Source organism: Alosa alosa, chromosome 13 (assembly GCF_017589495.1).
Source record: "Alosa alosa isolate M-15738 ecotype Scorff River chromosome 13, AALO_Geno_1.1, whole genome shotgun sequence".
Lineage (NCBI taxonomy): Eukaryota > Metazoa > Chordata > Actinopteri > Clupeiformes > Clupeidae > Alosa > Alosa alosa.
The window spans coordinates 15807668-15831463 of NC_063201.1; the positions used below are offsets into that span (position 1 = coordinate 15807668).

Below are 23796 nucleotides of genomic sequence, written 5' to 3' on the forward strand. Positions count from 1 at the left end.
CCGGCCTCCCAGACTTTGTGGAAATAGCGTCACCTTTGTTAAGGAAATTGCCTCTAGATGATACTGGTCATTGGGGCTAGATGATGCTGATCACTGAAGCAGGTGTAAAAAAAAAAAAACTTACTGCAATGCTAGGGAGACTGAGATGTGTAAGGCACACTGTGTCGTAGTGTGTCAACTTTTACATGAGTTCGCTTCTTTGAAAACACTTTTTAAAGCATGTTGACTTTGCAAGACAGCACTGAATTCCTATTTAATATGAATAGGTAATGTAATGTAGGCCATCATGTTTAATGGCAATTTGTCTTTTCTGTTGTTCTCTCTTCTGATGAAAGGTTTAAAAACATTTCCAAAACAGCACATTCCCATCTGTAATCCCTTTATTCCTGTAATGACTGTACACAGAACTCTCAAAAATGTGACTGGTATTCATCATCATCATCACCCAATGAGCAAGGACAGTGACTTTTTCACCTCAGCACAATAGCCTCATCCTCATCTTATTGTCAATTCATCACCGCTCAAGATTGTCTTTATTTATCCTCACCACTGCCCTATGATGATGCCATTTTGTTTTTCAGTCCAGTGTGATGGGGAGTATGTTGGTAGTGGCTAATCTCTGAAAGTCCACCCCCTCTTAAAGAAAGCAGGCCCTCACACTCGCAGTAGTTGGTATACAGGCCCTGTTGATGCTGTGCAGACCATGTGTGCTGGTGTCGGTGCTGGACCTGGGGGCCATCTTACTGCCTCACACACTGGCAGACCATCACTAGCCCTATCCTCACACATGAATGTGCGTCATGGAGCTTTCGCGGTGACGGTTGAAATCTTCTGGAATAGTGTCTAGTGAAACACATAGAAAGAGATTAGAGAGAGTATTATTTATTTCTGAATATTTAAACCTTTAAAACATTATATTAGAGGAGCATATTTTTTGGCATGTACAGAATTAGGTTTGTGAATGTGTTATTTTGAGTTATCCATACCATTACAGCGATAACGCAGGTTCGACCAAATGATGTTCTCTTGGGAGAAGCAGAAGACTCCCAGTCTACCACCTCGCATAGTGGTGTCAACGACCACATTTGAATCGGCCACCATCTCCGTCCCCTCAAAGAGTCTCACTCTAGAACACAACAATAAATAGAGTCTCAATCTAGAATGCAGCAATAATGAAACCAGTCAAAAAGCCACCTCCACCTACAGTGCCATTAAGAGGAATGCATGCAATGTGTCACATTCTAGATCCTTTTACACTTGACTGTTGCTCAGTCATTTTACATCCTTCAGTAAATGTGTTTTTTTTTACTTTGATTTTCATCTTAAAACAATTATATGCTACTTATTTTAATGTGGCAAATCAAGTAAATAACATTTTTAACTCAGGTTCATGTTTATTTTTTCTATTTTATCTCATCTTTAGAATTATTATTATTATTATTATTATTATTACTATTATTATTATTATTTCTGGGGACTAAAAGGGGAAAGCTGGGGACTACAGAAGTAAATGGGCATGCCTACTGTATTCACTGGGCGATGACGCAATGGGAGAAAGTAGCCCGAGCTCAAGTGCAGTGAGTCGTCTATTCACCAGTCTGCCCAGAATACAAAGCAGGTGTCTCTCTGTTGGTGTTTGAATGGGCCTCCAAGACAAACAAAGACCTGGCTCTCCCCATGGGGAGAGGCTCCCTTACCCTATTCCAACACAGAAACTGTAATTTGTGTCAAAGCTAATAAAGTGTTTTATGAAGTATTCAGTTGTAATGGTTTAATTCCTCTTACTGTAAGTCTGATATGTGGTCAAATGTCTGAATAGAAGACAGACAGACACATTATTAATGCTGTGTGCAGACATAAGGTATCCCATTCATTTTGAAAGTTTTACAATATTATATAAATATATTTTTTAATAATTCTCTTGTGTTTCTTCATCAGTTTCACTGTGTTCCTTTCAATCACACTCGATCCCGCCCTTCCTGCCAGACCTCTATACTTTCTTCTGGATCTGCATATCAACAGGCATCCAGCAAATTCTTGCCAATGATTTCATTGGCATGGCAACCAGAACAATGAAAGGCTAGGGGGGCCCACTCTCTGTAAAGTCACAGAGATTCAGAGATGTTTTTTTTTTTACAGAAACGATAATGATAACGAACCTTGCCCCCAACCAACCAAACACACACACAAACACACACACACACACACACACACACACACACACAATGTCCTTTCCTTTCCCCTTTCCCATCACAAAACCTTGAATGTAGAGGTGCTCTTGTAGCATTCCAAGCTCAAACCCCAGGAACACTCAGCAGACATTCTTTTGGAGGCTTTTTGTCCTCTGTGCATGCACATACTCTCTGCTAGACCATACAAGCCCAGCTGAATTCAAAGTGGTACTAGTCTCCAAAGTAGTACTATTGGGGATACACAGTGAGGTCTAATAAAGGCATAAGCAAACTGGAAATCTATCGGCCGGGCACCACTGAGAACACAACCAAAGCAGAGTGTATGCAGGGCGCAAAATAGAATGGAAGACTGATCGCACGTCTGCTGTTACCAATTGCATTGATTATAGTGGAAGCCAGGGTTGTGCAAAATTCCAGAATTTAATTGAAACTGGCTCTTAAATTCCAATTCAATTCTTGAATTTCACTTGCATTTCAATTAAGGTAGCAAACAGGAAGCAGAATTGCAATTTGAATTGTGCACAACCCTGGTGTGGCGTATTGTTGCAGCATAATGCCCCCTCATTAATGCAAATTTTCCGCTTCAGTTTGGCTTTCAGTGTCACATGGTTACAGGCCGTAAGCTCCAAGAACCTCCAGTAGAGCTGTCTGGCCGCAGTGCATGATGGGAGTGCCCCGGGCTCACCTGATGTAGCCCACCTGGGGCCTGTGGCTGAGGTGCCAGCGGTAGGAGGTCTTGTCGCTCCAGCCCACGTTTCGTGGGTCCTGCCACAACAACTTCACTTCCCCTTCAGTGTCACCTGCGTGCCACAGAGCATTTCTCAGGTATTCGCCAGGACCGGTGCGAGATTTCACTGCCTGCCAAAAACAAAGCAAGTCCAAACAACTTAAATTGCTAATGATATAGTAGATAGCCCGTCCAGTAGGTTTGAATTGTAGTAGAATTACTTTAGGAAGGAAAGAATGACTTGACTCCCATTTCATCCCATACTGTTAGGCTACTTATTATACTCCAATGCTACTTTGTGTGTAAAATAATATAACATAAAATATACCTCTTGATTATTGACCACTATACCTTTTGGTGTATATTAGGTAACACTTTACTTGACAGTATCAACATAAGAGTGACATGACATTGTCATGAACACATGACACTGTAATGACACATGAACCCTAACTCTAACCCTAATCCTAACCCTAATTTGTTATGACAAAACCGAATGTCACTTAATAACAGAAGCGTTATGTCATAAACGTTTATGACTTGTTTAAGACACGTTCATGACAGTGTCATGTCACTCTTATGTCGATACTGTCAAGTAAAGTGTAACCATATATTAATATGAGTATTTTTATTTTATTATAGCATTCTTATTTTCTACATAGCATCATACATACATTTTGTCGCTTTGAACAAAAGTGTCTGCCAAATCCCATAACCATGACACACATACATAAGGGATGGTACTATCATGACATCCTAATGAGGCATACTTCACTGTATCTGGCAGTCCACCTACTTTGAGCTGCAGTCCAGGCTCTGCCATGGCCCTGAATGGAACAGACTGCCAATACGTCTGCTCAGTCTGTTTCCACATCACCACATAGAAGCTAGATGAGTCCTGGTATCCAAAGATGAAGCCTGCATAGTCGTCATCAGTCACTGTGTTGACGTGGAATGTGCCTTCAAAATCCACCCCATTGAAAGCAGTGTATCCTGTGAGTGGAAAAAGATGAGGAGATATGTTTTTGTAAGATAAAAAGCTTTTCAGCATTTTTTTCTCAAACTGTAAATGTCAACTTACCCACTGCCAATCCGGGGTCACTATTCATAGTCTGGACAATCTCCATACCCTAGTTAAATTGTGATAAAAGCACACATCACTGGGTGCAATACCTACATTTACATTTATTCATTTAGCAGACGCTTTTTATCCAAAGCGACTTAAATGTCAATTATATCACAAGGGCCACTGTCCCCGGAGCAACTTGGGGTTAAGTGCCTTGTTATTATATAATACACTGGACCCCAATTATTATATAATACACTGGACCCTAATCTGAATGATAGACAATTCTTAAGTTTAACTCATGCATGGACCAAACACAATTCTCATTGCTGGGCGAATATGTATGATTATACAGTATAAATACAGAAGTGACTTTAGACTTTGCCCATTTATGTCAATCAAATTTTAGCCAAATTTGAAAGCATAGACATCTGTCATTCCCTTTAACACCAAGCAGCACAACTTCAAACAGTGCATCATTATTTTGATAGTCAGCGGGCAGCTGCGCATTTGAAGGAATCTGCTTGCAGGCGAGACCGTATGGAACAGGTATTCCACTAAACCATGCTTTACTAAAACCTGTTTGTGACTAGCAGAGAATAGCCTAAACGCCTCTGCACTCTATTATTTGAACGCATAAGCAAAGTGAAACCACCTTCACCGTGGTCTCATAGTCAACGACAAAACAGTTAATTACTTTCACTATTGACGGTTTCCATCGAAAACATAGCCTGAAAAAAGCAACACTTATACCAATAATGTTCGAATGACTGAATAAAAATCTCAAGGACATTTACTCTGCAGAGGAATTGCTGCTTACATCTTGTGACAGTGCATCTTCAGCTGTGCTTTACATGCGCCTTTCGGTATAGACCAGGTTTTTTTTGGTCAGTGGCATAGTGATTTTTAGAGGGTGTAAGATATTTTTGATCATGCGCCAGACCACATCTTCTGCACAAGGCTTAATAAAAGTGAAGCGCATGGCGCAAAATTCTCCACTGACTAACTGTAAGATAGGAATAAACTTTGCTTCGCGATAAAAATAATCTTTGCGCCGTGTTTTTGATTGTCAAAATAGAGACCTTGAACATAAACAAACCATTATCATCAGCTCCAAGTTTCAGTGTCAGAAGAAAACATACCTGGTTAAGCACAACCCAGTTGGGGTCAATTTGAGCGTCACCTTCTGGGTCAAGAATGACTGTCTGATAAGCTCTGAAGTCTGTCAGTGTGACCTCAGCACTTTCTGGGCACACGTCCACCAGATCCAACACAGAGTCGTTGTCAAAGTCATTTTCACATCACGTCACCAATACCATTACCTGTGAAGACACAACAGAGAAATTAACCCCCGTGTTCAAGAGTAATGTAGAACAATTTGTATAATTTACACAATTTGTTAGTCAGAAAGAATTTATAAAAGACAGATCAAAGATGTTTAACCCTATGACACCACCCAGAACTACAGTGGATAATACAGTTTACATGTATCGCTATATGCACTCTTTTATCTTAAAATAAAATACCAGTCACCATCAGAGTCTTTCTGGTTGGGGTTAGGTATTAGACGACAGTTATCTGGACCGCGACCACCCACATCAGGAATGCCATCGTTATCATCATCGTCATCACAGTCATCTCCGAGGCCGTCGTTGTCCGAGTCTAACTGAGAGCTGTTTGGGATGTCTGGACAGTTGTCACGTGAGTCCTGATGGCCATCTCCATCACTGTAATTGAAAACAGGATGGTTGAAACAGGATTAGAGCTTCTCCATTGATTAGGGCTGTTCTGTATCGTTATAATTGTATTTGTTAATTTCCTGCATTTTGAATTTGGCAATGGCATTTTAGCATTTTATATTTGGTATCGTAATTCTAGTCTTCCACTGCTAACTATTTTGTACTGTTCACTGTTCCTACTAGAACATCTGATCACTCATCATTTCCAATTGTATACTGCACCACAGTGAATTTGAAATTTGTTGGATAGTATCATCTCACCAGTGTATTTGTCATCTTTAGTGTTGTGAGTGTTTTTCTTGTATGTGTGTTATGTTGTATGTGTGTGTTATGTTGTATGTGCTTGGTATGTTGTGCATGGTATGTTGCAGGTGCATGCTGGGAGTTGTATGAAGTGTGTGTGTGTGTGTGTGTGTGTGTGTGTGTTTGGTTGGCGGCCAAGGTTTGTTATCATTATAAATTACATTACATTAAAACAATTTTGTATGTGTCATATAAGCTACTGGATGCCTACATTTCCCTTGAGATAAATTAAGTATCTATCTCTATGTCTATGCAGTGTTATATAACAATATGTAGTTCTCGGTTTTGAAAGCCTCTCACTGATGTATATTTTGAGAAATGAAATAACTGAGTGAAAAAATGAAACATCAGGCTTAACTTTTCTGTTCATTATATAGGCCATTATCAACTTCATTTGGTGATTATGCATTTCAAACACTACAATCACATCCCTATCTGCCAATAGGGGGCGCCAGATTATTCTAAATGGAAGCACCTTAAGTACATTGCAGTATTTCCACACTGTAACTTACTAGAATTACAGTCAAGGCTGAAATTGTTGGTACCCATCTTCAATATATCTCTGAAGTAAGTCATCAACATTCATCCTTGTTTATACCATGTTTGATGCTAATTACACTTCCATTCAGCAGAATATTTGAAATATTATATTATATATATTATTATTATATAATACAACATTAAAATGGAATTGACAAAAATGATGGTACCCTTCACCTGAGGCAATCACTTCCAACAAACATTTTCTGTGGCTCTGAATGAGACTTCTGCCATCTGTCAACAGGTAGTTTCGGCTACTCTTTCTGAACAAACTGCTCCAGCCATCTCAAGGTTGAAGGGTGCCTTCTACAGACTGCATGTTTTAACTCTTTCCAAAGCAACCAATATCACATCCTCCTCCATTTTTTCAAAATAGGAATGGTGTTCTTTTCTTTCAGTTTTTTATTTTTTATTTTTTTACAGAGCTGCTGAGGTCACTTTTCTAAAAAGCTCCAAGTTTCATCTCATCAGTCCAAAGGACATCTCAGAAGGGTTGGAACTTGACAATACTCATTTTAGCCAATTCCAGTCTGGCTTTTTAAGCTTTTCTTTCATTGGAGTACTCCAAGGAGCCCACTGCTGTCTAAAAAGTGACAGATGGTGTGATCAGACACTGATGTACATCCACCTTGGTGTTGTTCACCTTGGAAGTTTACTTTGGCACTTTGTCTTCCAATTTGCACTATCCTTCCATTCAGTCCAAGGTCAACTATCCTCTTGCAGACACATCCAGTGAGGTTGGTTACAGTCCCATGCACCTTACATGTAAACTTGTTAAAAACATGTGCAACTATAGTGACCAGAAGACCATGCTGCTTGGAGATGTTCCGATAGCCTTTACCTTTAAGATGCTTGTCTATAATTTTCTTTCTGATCCCCTCAAGCAACTTTTTCCTTTGACTCCTCTGGTCCATGTTGATTTAGGTGCACATAGTGATACCAAACTGCAGAGTGACTACTTTTCTCCATCTAATTAAGCTGAATGACTGAATACAAGATCAAATACATCTGTTTATATATCACTATAATCCAATAATTTATCATCTTTAACAAATCAGTCTGGGTACTTTAAAAATATCCATGTATGCCAAACTGCTTTTGCTGTACTATTACATACTGAAGGCATGCAGGTATACATGAGAAAAAATGAAGTATTCTGTCAATAATCTGTAAGTGTACCAACACATTTAGCCACGACATTAATAGACATGCAATAGTCTAGAGGGGACACTACATATTTTCAAGGAGGCCAAAAGGTGTGTGTGTGTGTGTGTGAGAGAGAGAGAGAGAGTGTGTGTTTGCGGGTGTGTGTGTGTGTGAGAGAGAGCATGTGTGTTTGTGGGTGTGTGTGTGTGTGTGTGTGTGTGTGTGCATGTGTGGCACTAGACAGCTGCATGAGTGTGGGCTCTGGAGTGTGTGAGGTCCTGTAAACACTGACCTGTCCTGATTGGTGTCACACACATCGCCCACCAGGTCATTGTCAATGTCAGTCTGCAAGAAGAGAGAATCGAGATATCAGTCACAGGGGGAACATCCTTTAATATTATATACAACTAAAAATACATAAACAAATATCTGTTAATTCACTAGATTTTTGTCATTTGAATATAAAAGGAAAGCAGAGCTGACAAACAGAATTACACAGTGCCATAGGTAATTTGTATTTAGACATTCGAAGGATCGTCCATGATTCCATCAATAATTATCCAATTTCCCAACACCACCCCCATCTCTGTCTCCCACTCATACCCTGTCACCCTTAACTGTCCTATCTATGAGTGTTTTAAGTTGCACTCTGTGCATACAAAAAAGCACTATATAAATAAAACTGACTTGACTTGACTTGATTTGACTATCTGCAAAAATAAAGCCGGTCTCCACAACTTATACCACTACCACTGATGTCAGAAAATACTGATCCATTGTAGGTATCTTGCCCAAAGGTCTGTGATTCTTCATCTGCCTCACATTGCAAAGTTTGCTAACTGGTGTCATGGAAAATCCACTGGCCTGAGGTAGAGAGATAAAATGACTTTATAAATGCATTGTTTTTATCATCTTCAGCATTGCTCTTACCTGCATGGGGTTACTGACTTCAGGACAGCTGTCACAAGCATCACCCACCCCATCCCGATCTCGATCCGTTTGCATGGGATTGGGCACTTTTGGACAGTTGTCTAGTACATTAGGGATGCCTGTAACAAGAAAGGAATATCATGATTTGGACTTATACAGACATAAAGGCCAGGAAACTAATACAAAGTATTGGTTTGTTCAGAAGTGATAGTACCATCGCCATCAATGTCATTGTCACATGCATCCCCTTCTCCGTTGCCATCTGTGTCCTTCTGTTCGATGTTGGGGACGTTGGGGCAGTTGTCACAAGCATCACCGAAGGAATCTGTGTCTGAGTTTTGTTGGTCTTTGTTGGCTACCAGCCGACAGTTGTCCTACATAAATGAGGATGTAAATAATAATATTTTACAGAAAAAGAAATGTTGAGAAAATTGTTAATACATGACAACCAGCTGGCTGTGTGTGATTTCTATAGGCCTACTTAGATATGCTAGAAAATAGAATGATTTAGCTTTAACTTGACATACCACATAGCGGTGGATCATATGACCGCTGCATAATGTTGTCAACTACTATGTGAAAAAAAGACGCCTAATAAGTTCCCTCAACCCCTTATTTCTGCAACTAACTCCTCGCAAACTTTTATGATTATGATTATGAAATGATCATTTATCATGAAATTACTTAGGTTTTAACCAAAGATTCTAGAACAGAGCCTCGGTTACTAGGTAACGATAAACAAACTCAAAGATCGTAATTCTTGATTTCGCTTACAAACTGACGGTTTTATGCGTTCACTAAACAAAGACTATGAAAATTAAACACCACTTTTCCATCAAAAAGCTTGTTGTAAAAGGCATAACTTGTTACATTTAAGAACTAGGTTCGCTAGCTCTGTGTGTTACGAGTCCCATAGAACAACACTGCCATCTACTGGATTAGAAAGTCTTACAGCAGGCGAATTAGAGGTAGGCTTTGTGGATCTGGGTGGCTCCTCTGTGCAAAGATTGTCTCAAAAACATGTGTGCTGATCCACAAATGCGAAAACGAAAACTGCGTGTGCTGGTGATCCACAAATGCAAAATTAGATTTCACAAAGACAATTTTCAGTTTTACAAATTACATTTCATTTACAAATACACATCTACACTTGTGAAAACGAATTTACAAGTTACAAATATGATTTTTTCACATGTGGATTTGTGCGACTTTCATACAAAGAACGTCTCTGTAGCTTGTGTGAAGAATGCGTGTGCTGGTGATCCACAAATGCAGAATCACATTTCACAAATGAAATTTTCGGTTTTACAAATGCACATCTATATTTGTAAAAATCAATATACGAGTTACAAATATGATTTTTTTTATTTATAGGTATCAAAACACGCTAGCCTGGCGAGCCAGACCCACATTAAAATGTAGGGTCTGGACACTCACCGTTCGCAGTGCTCAGTCCGAGGGGCGGGATAATCAGTTGTCTTTCAAATTCCCTCTGCACGCAATAGGACAGCGGCAGCTATGAGTCCCATCGTTTCCCACCAGCGAGCTAGTTGGCTAGTTCAAACGTTTGCCAACTTAATAAAAGCTTAACTCGTGTCACACTGTTCGCCAGAAGCAACATCCATCTTATTTGTTTTCAAGTAGCAGGGAATTCAAGCCAAACCGTTGCAACTCTGCCATCAATCATTATGTTAAGCCCACCTAACGACTCTATACACAATTTCATTGGCCTGATTAAGTTTCGATTTCTGGAGCTCACAAGCCAACGGAGAGTTGCTAGACTAGCCCTGGCAGCAAATGTAATTCGCTGCCACTAGGGGCGCGTCTACATTTCTAGGCTAAAAACACGCATGAAAATCAAGAAATATTTAATAGAGGCAGAGGTTGAAGATCTACTACAGAATGCAGCACAAGAAGCAGAGCTGACACCCATGAATACTGAGGTGGAGGATCTGAAGAGAGAGAATGAAGTAACTGTATATACTTGCCTTGATCGAACCTGATCAAGGCAAGTTCAGCACAACAGGCTGAGCTCTCAGTACTGAGGACCAGACAGGAGACAAGTGAGCCTGAGGTGGAGAGTCTAAAACAAGGAAATGCAGCCCAACAGACTGAGCTGTTAGTGCTGATGACCAGACTCGACACTAGTGAGGCAGAGATGGAGAATCTGAAAGAAGAGAACGGTGTTCAAGGGGCTGATCTGACAGCAGTGAAAGACAGCCTGGTGGCAACTGAGACAGGGATAAAGAGTGTAAAGAAAGAGATTGCAGAACAACCGAAGGTGGCCTTTTCAGATGGTCTCTTGATACACAGACTCTGGGAACACTGATCTGAATTTGGTCTTCAGTGAAATCATTACTAATGTTGGACAGGCCTACAGCAGCATTTCAGGGTTTTTTACAGCTCCAGTTAAGGAAATCTACTACCCTTAGATTCACAGTCCTCGATAACTTAGTAAAACGCAAGATGAGCAAGTTTAAGATGAGAACCAAGTCATGTGGATGGAACATGTGCCACAGATGCCACAGACTTGTACTATCTCTCTGGTGGTGCGACTGTGCAGCTGGGCATGGGAGATGAACTTAACTTGCGGCTCCCTCCACACAGCTCTTACTGTAGAAAACGGTAATCATCACAGACAGGCCCTCATGAGGAGGTAGAAGTGCATATTTAAATGCAATGCTATCAATTGGTTATTGCGATAGACATGTTGTAGTATTCAACTCAAATCAAATCAACTAGACCCAAGGCCAACATTACCACTGCATAGTGTTGCAGCCTACTAAATGAAGAAAACAAATGGTGCTTCTCCTTTACTCCTGCAACCCCTTGAAAACTAAGTCCTCTCATCTCAGAAATACAATGATACAATGTTTAACTATGTAAATCAATGAAATAAATGAAGTACCGGTACTTCAATTGAAAAGTGTACCAAAAATATAATATATTTTGGATTTATAAAACTGATTAATTTGACATAAACAAGTTAACACAATAAAATGTGTTCATATGGTAATGGTGTATATTGTACTAACAATAGTGTCAAAGTGTGATGCAATATAGTTATAAAATGAAATGATAAAATAAGTATAACATCTTTGTAACTAAATCATTAATTATTAATTATGGCGGTTAGTATTGTACAGTAAAACCATTTCGTTACAGTGGATGGAATCCACTATCTTGAAATCTCCTGGCTTCTTATAACGTTTTCTTTTTACCTTTTTAAGAATGAATGCAACTTTAACTGCTTGACGTACAGACATGTTGAAATAACTGTTGTGTATGTCTAGAGTTGGACAAGAGAGTTATTATTTCATATTTTTTTTAAAGTTTATACTTTTTGAGAAATAGGGGATTAAAAATGTTAAAAAGCTTTTCCCCCTATTGACTTGAATGGAGGCTGTGATGTCATAATGGCCTAAAGCCAGCTGCGCTCGTTAAAGCTCCCAGAGTAGTTCCCGGTTAATCAGAACACTGGCACAGATGTCACCTGTGAATCCAACTGTCTCAGCTTCTTAGCATACAATCTGGCTCTCCCTGAACTACATATCCTGTTTAAGTGTTTCCTGCCTGTATGTCCTGTCCAGAAGCATTAGACATAACAGTATATTGTCTAAAAGAATGTTGACATATTGAATAGTTATTTCTTGTTTCTATACAATGCAGGCCACATACATACACATATGCACTGTGCTTTGCACTACTAAGTACTAAGTAGTACAACAACATATTGTACTTTTAACTCAATAATATTAAGTACATCAAACAAACATATTCATCAGTAATGGTCACAAGCTTACCTCCACATTCTTGATTCCATCTCCATCTGCATCCTCATCACACTGGTCCCCGATCCCGTCATTGTCTGCATCCTCTTGGCCTGAGTTTGGTGTGTATATACAGTTGTCCTGCACCAGAAACAAACAGCATATGTCCAATTCATTTCAATATTTCCTGTTATCAAAGTCATCCATCTGAATGCATTTAAAACTGGGTAAATCGGATATATACTGTAAGTGATTCAATTTGGATAGTATATATACATATCGATATATATAGTATATATTGATATGTATATATCGATATGTAGTATATCGAATCACTCAAGCATTTGCCTAAAGTTATATTTTTGTGGTGCATAACACTGTGACTGTTGTCAAAAGTGCACTTTCCTGTCCTCCAAGTCAGTAGCTGATTTTAGCTGATTGCCTTCCTATTCCCCAATACATTTACATCTATTTATCACCCGGAGAGAAGAAATACTCTTTTCTGATTGGCTGGTGGGGTGGCTATTAATTCTGAATAACAGGACACCGTTCCATATCAATGCTTATGAATGGTAACTATAACAACCATAGTAGGGACGACAGTTTTGCAGCTCTAGAATCTTTGGTTTGCAGGCTTGAATCAACTGTAAACAAGCTAACTGGGCCAACGAAAGTTGTACAACAAGCTGAACTAGTGAGCTTCTTTTTAAACGGAACCACGTGTTTCCTTGCTTTACAGTGGGAACCGGGTGATAAGCGGGATAACGGCCTTCGAGGTGTATCCAGTTATACGGAATTAGTCGGGGAGTTTTATGCCCCTCGCCCTCGTCCATTAATTCCGTAAAACAGGACACCTCGCCGGCCGTTATCCCTTACATAATTAACTGTGTCTGAGTTTGACATCAGCTTCTTAATAGGCATTGGTGAAGGTAAATCTCAGCTGACCTGTTTACAGTGCTTGTCATTGTCCATGCAGGGCAGAGAGCGGTCAGGGTACCCATCAATGTCAGTGTCCTTTCCACAAGTATTTCCATTGCCAGCCCAGCCAACATTACACTATAACCAAAGAGAGAAAAAACATATTACACAATCTCATATTTCATCACAAACAACAGTGACCAGATGTGATAAATGTTGCAACAATTAAAGGTCCACAATACTGGGCCCAAAATACTTTCATACAAATTCATACAACTGTTCATCGTGTATGAGTGGTAAGGGGGGGGAAATGGACTTGGAGGTTTGGAGTGAACCATACACTAATGCCAACCAATCAACACGTTAAAAAAGGGTCCTGCTGCACTCTGGCAAATTCAGACAGAGATGTGGAATTCCAGTGAGGAACTTGACTCTCTCAGAGTAAAATATCCATATACCCATATAAATCTGTTTTTGTGTCATTTTATACAGCTGTACTGCAGGGCTGAGAACTCGATCTCACCGCGCAGGACACCTCTCCATTCCTCTCGATGACACAGTGGGCGTTGACGTCGCAGGGGTTGAAGTTGAGGGCAGCACATGACCTCCGTGGGTGGCAGCCTGCGGTCTGGTTACCCATATAGCCAACTTTACAGCCTCCACACATGTAGGAGCCCTGGCACACCACAACAGAGGGGGGACAGGAAGATAGATAGAAAGAGGGGTATGGGGATAGAGAGAGAAAGAGTGCAAAGATCCATTTATCCAACCATCCAATCAAATGTTGTAACTTGCATCATCTAAACTAATGTTGTGACCGCAGTATGCATAGGGTATGTATGTGTATTAGGAACACCAGACTTATTTGATGAAATACTTACAATAGTATTCGTGCAAACAGAGTTGGGTGTACAGGCGTTGCTGATCTCAAAACACTCATCAATATCCACACATTCCTGGTGATGAAGAATGATATTAATATTAGTGAAAAAATGATTTAATAAATATTTACTTTTTTGTCACAACTTTGAAAATAATTGTACCTGTAGTTCTAAACAGCAACAATAAGCACTGCTACACAAGTATACAAAAAATTCTTTGGTATACCTTGGTATAAAGATTTGAATCTTTTTTTTTTTGGACATTTGAACATTCTAACAAAAGATTATGTTCCGCAACAATGTAAGGATCTAAAATTCCATGTTGTAACACAGAACTACACGCTTACACCCATACATACACACACACTCACACAGTACATACATACATACACACACACACACACACACACACACACACACACACACACATGTACATGTACATGCACGCACGCACACATGCACACACGCACAGCTCTGAATGAACCCAGAAATTCTTTAGAACGTTCATTTTCCAACATTGTCATCACACCGGTCACTACTGTTTTGTGAGGACACTTTCATTGTACTGCAAGAAAGAGAGACAGAACCTGTTTGTGACTTTTGGCGAACTCCACGCCAACCCCCATAAGGGGTGGCCCCCAGAGGCCAGGGGGGCAGGGCTCACAGGTGAAGCCTTTAGCCGTGTTCACGCACGCGCCCCTGGAGTAGCAAGGCTGAACTAGGAAACACTGAGAGCATTGACGAGAGGGAGAGAGTGAGGGATGGAGGAGAAATGGAGAAAAGGAAAAGACGGTGTCATTTATTAATCAGTGAAGCAGATAAGACTCTCTCAAGTCAGGTGGGATGACAGCAGGTGCAAATCTGCAAAAGGACTACGATACAATCAAGACCATGTTAAAAAAAAGACAGATAAGTGTTGTGCAGTTTGCCCACCTCATCAATGTCTTGGCAGTGGGTTCCATTTCCATGCATGCCTTCTGGACAGGGCCCACAGCGGTACCCGGGGTACTCCACAGTCTCCATGCAGCTCACCCCTTTGAAGCAGGGGTTCGGGGAGCATCGCGAGCGGGGTTCATGGAAACCTTACGATGAACCGACAGACAAATGAGCATAGCATAACACCCATAGCTGGACTATCAACTGGCCTGGCCACTGATAACTGACAGGCCAATAGTGGAATGGAGCATCACTTACCACATACTTGGCATTCCAAAATAGTGTTTCTGATCAGAGACATTTCTTTCACCTACAAATAAATGAGAGAGTTTTTCTGAGTCTCTGCATGCCCATTTTTATTTACCCTACATGCCATCTCACAGATAGCAGGATGACCCCTCGCCTTCAGGGGGCGCTAGGTGGTCTTATAGCTCCCCCTGGATTCGCCATAGCACCCCCAAGAAAATAATAGTTTATATCTAATTTAAAAAATATTTAAAGGGACACTAGTCAAGCCTGCTGCTTTTTCTCTCTGAAACTCCCCTCGCTGGGTCTGAAGCTCTTTTCCTTTTCTTTTCGTCTTCCGTCAAGGGTTTTAGCTGCTTCTTTGCGGCTCTGCCATTATACGCATCGCGTTTGCAACAATCTCTAGCGTTTAAGTTAGCCTGCCTCTGTGCTGTAAACTGATCCTGCTTCGGGTCGGCGGGTAGGATACACCCGAACTTGCAAGTGGGATATTCTTCCAACAGGCAGTAGGGGCGGGCGAGAGAGCCTTCATTCGCCCCATAATGAGTCATTTAACCATATACCTACTTACGAAGATGATTAATTAACACGAAAACGTTGCCTGGTGTCCCTTTAACCGCACCAAGACACTTGTCATTTTCTGTGAAGACAGACGCATCAATACACTGGACATGCAACTGGACTGTTCCCTGTTTTCAATTTTCTGTTTCCCTTGGGGATCAATAAAGCATGATCTTTATCTATCTATTTCTCTGTCCATGTTCTGCAGTGTTAGGGCCTCCTTAATGAGGAGATTGCTGGTCGGCAGATAATTTGCAGCACAATTGAATGGTATGAAACCGCAGACCGAATGAAAAGGAGAGTAAATATTTTCCAGACTAGGAAATATTTCTTAATTTAGTGTTATCAAACAAATTAGGGGATAGTGATGTGAGCACTCATTCAATGTGTGTGTGCATCTGCGCAAGTGAAACTGAACCACTGGAGATAACGTGGATAGAAACAACAAACAATGTAAAACAACAAACAAAGCAGATTCTTGCTGTCCAGCATAGAAACGGGCTAGTCTAATCCAAAAGAATGGAAATAACAGGTATTTGAATTGACACTAGTTAAGCTGGTATATGCAACACAAATATATTCCCTTTGCCATGCTTTGTGCTTTATTGAGGTAGGCTTCAAAAGTTTATTTTGAATTTGAGCGTAGCTAGTTCTGTCTAATCTGTCTTTTACATTTCCTTACAAAATATATAGCCTATTAGGCCTATCATGCATTAATAGCCCAGTGATACAGACATGGGTCACACCTAGTCTACTCGAAATTAGGCTGTTGTACTGTAAGTTAAAAGTTTAATTGCCATCACGATTTGTTGTGACAGAGGTAAATGTCATAGCAAATATATGGTGATCCTATGGTGATCACACCGCTTTTAAACATTAATTTCACTTTCGCTGGAGTAGTAATAATAAAAATACAGTCGATTTGTACAGTGCTTTTCATGGAGAGAGCTAACATGTAAACAGATGACAGACACTTTTAAGAAGATGGGTGGGGTGGGGGGGGCACCCTCGGTTAAAAGCCAAGCTCCCCCAGCACCTGCAGAAACAAATCACTGGCGCCGCCACTGCTAACACACACACACACACACACACACACACACACACACACACACACACACACACACACACACACACACACATACACAGAGAGAGAGAGAGAGAGAGAGTGAAAAACACACACCTGTTCCCTGATGTCCTCTCTCAGTTCTCCCAGGATTTGATTAAAAATAATCAGCTGCCCAATCAGAGCTTTTGTGTGGTCACCTTAAAAATCACCAGACATGACAATTGACAACATGACAAACAATTCAGTCAGATCGAGGTTACTGTTATGTTCACTGAAAAGAATGTGACAAGACAAAAAAACACTATCAAAAACAAAACACTACTAAGTTCACTTACCGAGTATAGACCCCATCTCTCCATTTACTCCACATAGATAAAAACAAATATTATTATCATGATGAGTAAAAGTCTGGTTTTATATACTATACTATTACTATATAATTAAGGGAACACTTCAATCATACACTGAATCGGTACTCTGACACTGTTTGGTTCTGAGCACAAGTAAAACTTTTGAGGCGTGTGTTTTATTTTGCAAGAACTGTCAGACATTCTGTGAATGTACTTTGAGAATGGAGAAAAGGGTGGAAGGTTTCAACTGAAAGTGTTCCTGAAAGGTATATTATATTATATTATATTATATTATATTATATTATATTTGGGTAATTCCACGCAAAACTGTCACATCCATAACACCAACTAAATGCCGTGGTATTTGTATGATGCACAAATGATCATGTAAAAAGTTTTTCATGTAAGTTCTACAACCAAGATGCTCAAATTTCAAGTAATCATCATTCACATCATACCATACCTTGGCATTGTGTTAGCGTTATGGACGTGACAGTTTTGCGTGGAATTGCCTATTTATTAGTCCTCTAACAAGGGACTAATAGCAGTAATTGAAAGACAATTATAGCCCCTAATGTCAGACACACACACACGTCAGTCTGTTTTGTATTGTAGTCATGCACACGCAGGATGAGAGCTGTGCTACCTATGTTGTAGGATGAGGAGTCCCCTTGGAAGGGGCAGTCTGTGAGAGCTCCTGCTTTGGCCACACTGCCCCCTAGTGCCACTTTCAAAGACTCCACTGCACCCTGAAACAAATTCAGATTCAGTAGATCAGATCAGATTACCAAATCCAATGACCTCGACTGCAGGGTCATGACTGGTAGTATTTCATGGGAAACAAAATGCCAGTCATGTTGCAAAAGAGCAACCTCTTTAGCTGAATCAAGATGTCATTCTAATGACCTTAGCAAGTTAATGCACTCTTGATGACGCACTCTTTCAAAAATCCAAGATATCATCTATAAAAGTACAGCATCTAAATCTGAGGTAAGCAGCTCACCTGTAGTCTTGCATAGGCCTTGTGGCCATTGCGAATATCCACTAATTCTGGATTAGAAGGCAGGGACACTAGTTGGGGAAGGCGTTGGCCTGAGTCAGCCAGTCGACAGTCTACGTAGAGCTCCAGGTGCAGGTTTTCTCGGCGAAGGCCCCCGACCCTTAAAATAATGGAGTGGGTCCTTCCATCAGCCAGATTAGCATTCTGGAGATTGACGGTGTGAAGCTTGCCATCCTGCCTCACATAGCGCACCAAGACTGTGAAAAGCATTACAAGACTGTGTAAAACATGGATTACATAGATGGCCAAAATAAAGGAGGGATATGATTACAAAATAACTTTTAAAAATAAGATGTATATCCCAACATGGATGTTAAGATTTGCTGTAATCACCATCACCTTTCTAGGTAAGGGTTAGGGCTGTAATCAAAACTTCAGACTGCTTGATACACCAAAGGCTTCTGGAAAACAAAACATTTTGTAACAACCTTTGTTGATCTTGCCCATGATGGCAATCTCCAAGAACTTCTTGTTGTCCTGCTTGTTGTAGAAACCCAGCAGCACACCACCCAGTTTGGGTGGCAGACGGAGGGTAGAGGCCACATAGATGTCACTGAGGGTCCTCATGGCTCCGGACACCTTCTCCACCGCTGCCACTGTCTGCTTGTGGTCCTGGAGTGCCAGCAGGTCAATCACTGTGGCCAGACAGTCAGAGAAAATGAAAAGAGGAGAGAAAGGGAGAGGAGCATGGGGGCTAGGCAGAGTGGGCAATCTGTAAGACCGTTTCATCTCTGTGTTTTCTTATGACATCCAGCGCCACAGTATAGCGTTGGTGTTTTCCTCAATGCAGAAATTTAGCATATTGCTGATAAACACATATTTCTTGATATGCATTGCCTGCTGTTTGAAGAAATATCTCTGCATTGCTTAATTAGTGATGCATTGTTATACCTTTCAGATCTCTGTTTATTGGCTGCATTATATGTCTGTCTTAATCATGTGAATACCTACCTGCTGTTTTGCTTACATTAAGCTCTTCTTTGTTAGCACAAACCACTTAGTTTGATAAGGATTTCCAAGGTGTCCTATAAGCCCATATACCAAGTGTAAAGCAAATATATTGAGAGCAGTCAAAAATTTAATTTGCAGCCGTGGCCTACTGGTTAGCGCTTCGGACTTGTAACCAGAGGGTTGCCGGTTCGAACCCCGACCAGTAGGAATGGCTGAAGTGCCCTTGAGCAGTGGCGGACATTACTTGAGTACATTTACTCAATTATTGTACTTAAGTCACTTTTTCATGTATCTGTACTTTACTTGAGTATTTCCATTTTGTTAAACTTTTTACTTTTACTCCAGTACATTTCTAGGTCAAATATCTTACTTTTTACTCCACTATATTTTGTGACAGCTGAAGTACAGCTGAAGTTCCTTTTGGAAAAAAGACTGTCCAAATACATGTGTATTACATTCCATTAAGCGAACTATAGGCTTTAAATAATGGTCTTGCCTAAGCTATGTTATTGTTATATCCACTATTTACTGTACCTTGTTGACCCCTTTTCACAACATTGATGTTACCATAACTACAGTAGCCTCATGACGCCATCGAGCAAATAATGATAGTCAGTGACAGATAGATATACAATGACAGACAATCTAACACTATCACAAACACAAAAGGGAACGTCTTGATTTGGTCCGAAAGTGTAAAGCATTCAGCAAAGCAAAAAGTGGTTACTTTGAAATATCTAAGATAAGATCTCACATTAGTTTGTTTTTAGTTCTTTCTACATACAACAATTCTTAGTTGATTTTGTCCTTGAATGAAGAAGAAAGGCTCAATGAATGCCTATGTCTGTGCAGAATCTTTTCAACAATAGTAAATGGAACTGTACTGTATTAGCCGTATTACATTTCAGGACTTTTACTTTCGATACTTAAGTACATTTGAAGGCAAGTACTTTTGTACTTCCACTCAAGTGGAAATGTAAAAAGAGGACTTCTACTTTTACTGGAGTAACATTTAACCATGTGTATCTCTACTTTCACCACAGGATTTGTGTACTTCGTCCACCACTGCCCTTGATCAAGGCACCAAACCCCTCACTGCTCTCCGAGCGCCTCTGTAGCAGGCAGCTCACTGCGTCGGGATTAGTGTGTGCTTCACCTCACTGTGTGTTCACTGTGTGCTGTGTGTGTTTCACTAATTCACGGATTGGGATAAATGCAGTGACCAAATTTCCCTCACGGGATCAAAAGAGTATATATACTTATACTTATACAGTTTAACAATTGTTTGCTGTATTGTTTTTGAGATCCTGGGCTTTTAAATGTTCTCAACTGGGCTACAGCAAGTCTATGTTTACTTGCGCAAATCAGCACTCCATTGGCAGAGAAGAGGATGTCCTTCACCCAGCAGACACATGGTCCTGCTCTTAAATTCCTAGGCATATTAGGTCAAGTTATTTAACAAGTCTAAATCATCATATGTCAAATCAACTTCATTAAAACCTTTCTTGACTGGTGTTCTTATTCTTTCTCTGTGTGATTTTTTAAAATATTTAGATTAGTATGCCTTAAAGATAGAAGATTCTGAGGAGCTGAGGTGCAAGTGGCTGCTGCATCCATTCGGGGTCAGGTGCCCATGGGGACCCGGCTTCGAATCCAACCCACAGTCATTTCCCAATCCCAGACCTCTCCCACTCTTTACTATCCTATCTGAATAAAGGCAAAAAAGCCTTAAAAATTGGAAGATTCTGGACTGTGATTCAAATAAACTAACAATTATAAGTTCATTATATGACAACAATATATACTTACTTTTCTTCTGACAGTGTTCCATACACTACTACACTACCTCCAGCATTTTCCACATCCATTATAACAACAGGAAGAGTCTGGGTCTGTTCTCAGACTTGCTCTCTCTCTCTCTCTCTCTCTCTCTCTCTCTCTCTCTCCAAAAGCAACCCTCTTTCTCAAAGCCTCAACCATACAGACATCTCCACCACTCACATAATCACAGCCTTTGAACAAAAAGGGCTAACTACACAAGGGCCACAGACGAAATACCTGTTATAGAAACTAGGGAGAGAAAGAGGACAAACTTTCCTTGGAAAAGAAAAAAGCTGTTTCCCAAGCAACCACACTGTAAATAGAGGGACACCAGGATAGGGTGTAGGACAGACTCACCTCATTCCCCACTAAAGAAATAAGACAATTACAAATGCCATACAGAAAAGAGCTGAATAGAACATATATGTTGGGACACTATCCAGAATATCAATCACTGTCTCCAGAATATATTACCACTTAATATGGTCAGTAGGCCTAGTCTAATTTCATGCAATATGAACTGTGGGATCAACAAGCAACTTATACATAAGTTGTATGTTTGACATAAAAAACAGCCATAGCCTATCACTTGTGGTAATGATATTTAACGTGGTACTGGTTGAGAAAAATAAATATTAAAACAGTTACCTTGCATGTCCTGTTTCTCCAGTGGCTCGCATATACAAATAATTTGCCACACAGAAAATAAGATCCAAAATGCAAAGTACTTCACCTCCATATTTCCGAAAAAACTCGAAGCGTTATGTCCACAAAGCAAATGTTTTTCAAAGTATATTTGTCCCACCGTAAATCGGTATATTCCAAGACTTCACAGATGTTTTCCTTGTGGTGATGATATTGCTGCAGGGACTGGAAAGTTGACTGCGATGATGGTCCCTTCCGTGCGGTGTCCCGTCAGTTACTTACCTCGCGCTGTTGAGTTATGACACCATGAGAGGTGGCTCAGCCGATTCCTCCCTCCAAATCAGGGTAGCGCAGCGTCGATGTTGCTCTCTCCTCTCTAAACACACAGAATAAGAATTAGCCCATTAGAATTAACGACTAAATTAGATGTAGAACATACCTCACAAAATTGCCTCCATTTTTTGAACGGCTAATCAATTTTTGTTGCTGGGTTGTTTGTCTAAAACATCCACAGTGTTGCAGTCCAAACAGATGACCACTGACCCAGTGGTGACCTTGTCATTTCCTTTAGTAGGCTATAGAGAGCAGTTGAGAGTAATAGCTAGTCTAAACTCTTGGCTGCAACCTCAAGGATGTTTTACAGAATAATCTGTTTTTCAAAGAAAAAAAAATGGATGCCTATGTGAAAGAAAAAAAAAACAGCTTGCCATGGTATGAAGTCATACTTTGACACAGGGATGGGCTCCCTTTTGTCAAATCCACCACAAGTAAGCTTCATGAAGATTCTTTGTTTAATCTGGTATTTTAGTTTACATCCAGTAGCCTAGTGTTACCCTGTAGCCCAACTCAAATCCAGAATTTTAAGCATCCTTAGTTTTGACCTGACAGAACCTTTTGGCAAGAAACCTCTCCAAACAGGACAGCAAAGTACAAACCTTATCTAATTTGACTGCTAAAGAAAAGCACTGTTCCAACACGAGCCAGCATTCCTTGTTTTCATAAGCCATGAACAAATGTCTCCTCTCTCCAAAAAACCATTCCAGCCCGAGCCGCCAGACCCCCACCCTCCTCCAGGCTACTCTTTGGCACCATGCAAAATGTTTATTTTTGATTACTCCTGGGTTTCCACAGCAACGTCTTTTAACAGCAGGTGATGAGGGAATATTTTTCTCATACTTCAATCTTTATTGGACCCCAAGAGCAACATATAAAATATACGGGTTGTCATCTTTCACAAACCTCTGCCCTCTAAATTAAGAACATGTAGCCTGAGATGTTGTAAGCCTGCATGCCTGGTTTTGAGTGTGCAGCTTGTTAGAAAGTATTTATTTTTTCCCTTTGGGTGGGGGGGAAGAAAAATGAGGGCATTCTGAAACATTGAGTCAAAATTTCTGGACCTGGGTGGCCATGAGTCACTGCTTTACCCCTCTTGACCAAACGAGAACCATTAAAAAACCTGACGATGCTCTGAATGAGTAGTTATCCTCTCCATCTGTGATATTTTCCCCTCCTCATTTGTTGTATGGAAAAGTGGGGCAATGTCAATGTTCTGCTCATTTTTTTTTATTATCCCCACTTGAACAAGAACTCTTTCCCCCAATCTTTTTTCTAGGTCATGAAACCCAAGTCCTTTGGGATTTAATTGACAGAAGAGGGGTTTCTTGAATCAGGGGGTTGTGGATGGAGATCTGGGATGTGGTGGTTGATAAATCCAAGGGGTTTCACAAAAGTTTCCAGTGGCAGACACACACACACACACACACACACACACACACACACACACACACAAAAACAAAAGAAAAAACACAAAAACCTGAGTGAACAGAAGCCAAAGTGAAATTCCACACGGATGGAGTAATGCACAGCTGTGTGTCTCCGGGGTCTAGGATCTGAGCGGAACATGTTATCAGCGCACAGAGATGTGCAGGAAAACCACAAGGCCAGGGTT

General features: G+C 40.4%; 1 protein-coding gene across 1 annotated transcript; it reads right to left on the reverse strand.

Annotated features, from left to right (window-relative positions):
- Nucleotides 1-362: 362 nt before the first annotated feature.
- Nucleotides 363-22686, reverse strand: thbs3a (thrombospondin 3a). The gene is given in 25 exon segments (XM_048260329.1): nucleotides 363-843; nucleotides 987-1126; nucleotides 2878-3050; nucleotides 3716-3912; nucleotides 4001-4049; nucleotides 5128-5286; nucleotides 5288-5307; nucleotides 5519-5712; nucleotides 8006-8058; nucleotides 8644-8762; nucleotides 8858-9017; nucleotides 12447-12554; nucleotides 13359-13469; nucleotides 13855-14007; nucleotides 14213-14287; nucleotides 14800-14940; nucleotides 15146-15294; nucleotides 15407-15458; nucleotides 17136-17218; nucleotides 17357-17383; nucleotides 18018-18120; nucleotides 18375-18628; nucleotides 18860-19066; nucleotides 21852-22224; nucleotides 22574-22686. Coding segments are annotated over 24 exon segments (2880 nt in total). The 5' UTR covers nucleotides 21943-22224; nucleotides 22574-22686; the 3' UTR covers nucleotides 363-781.
- Nucleotides 22687-23796: the final 1110 nt, after the last annotated feature.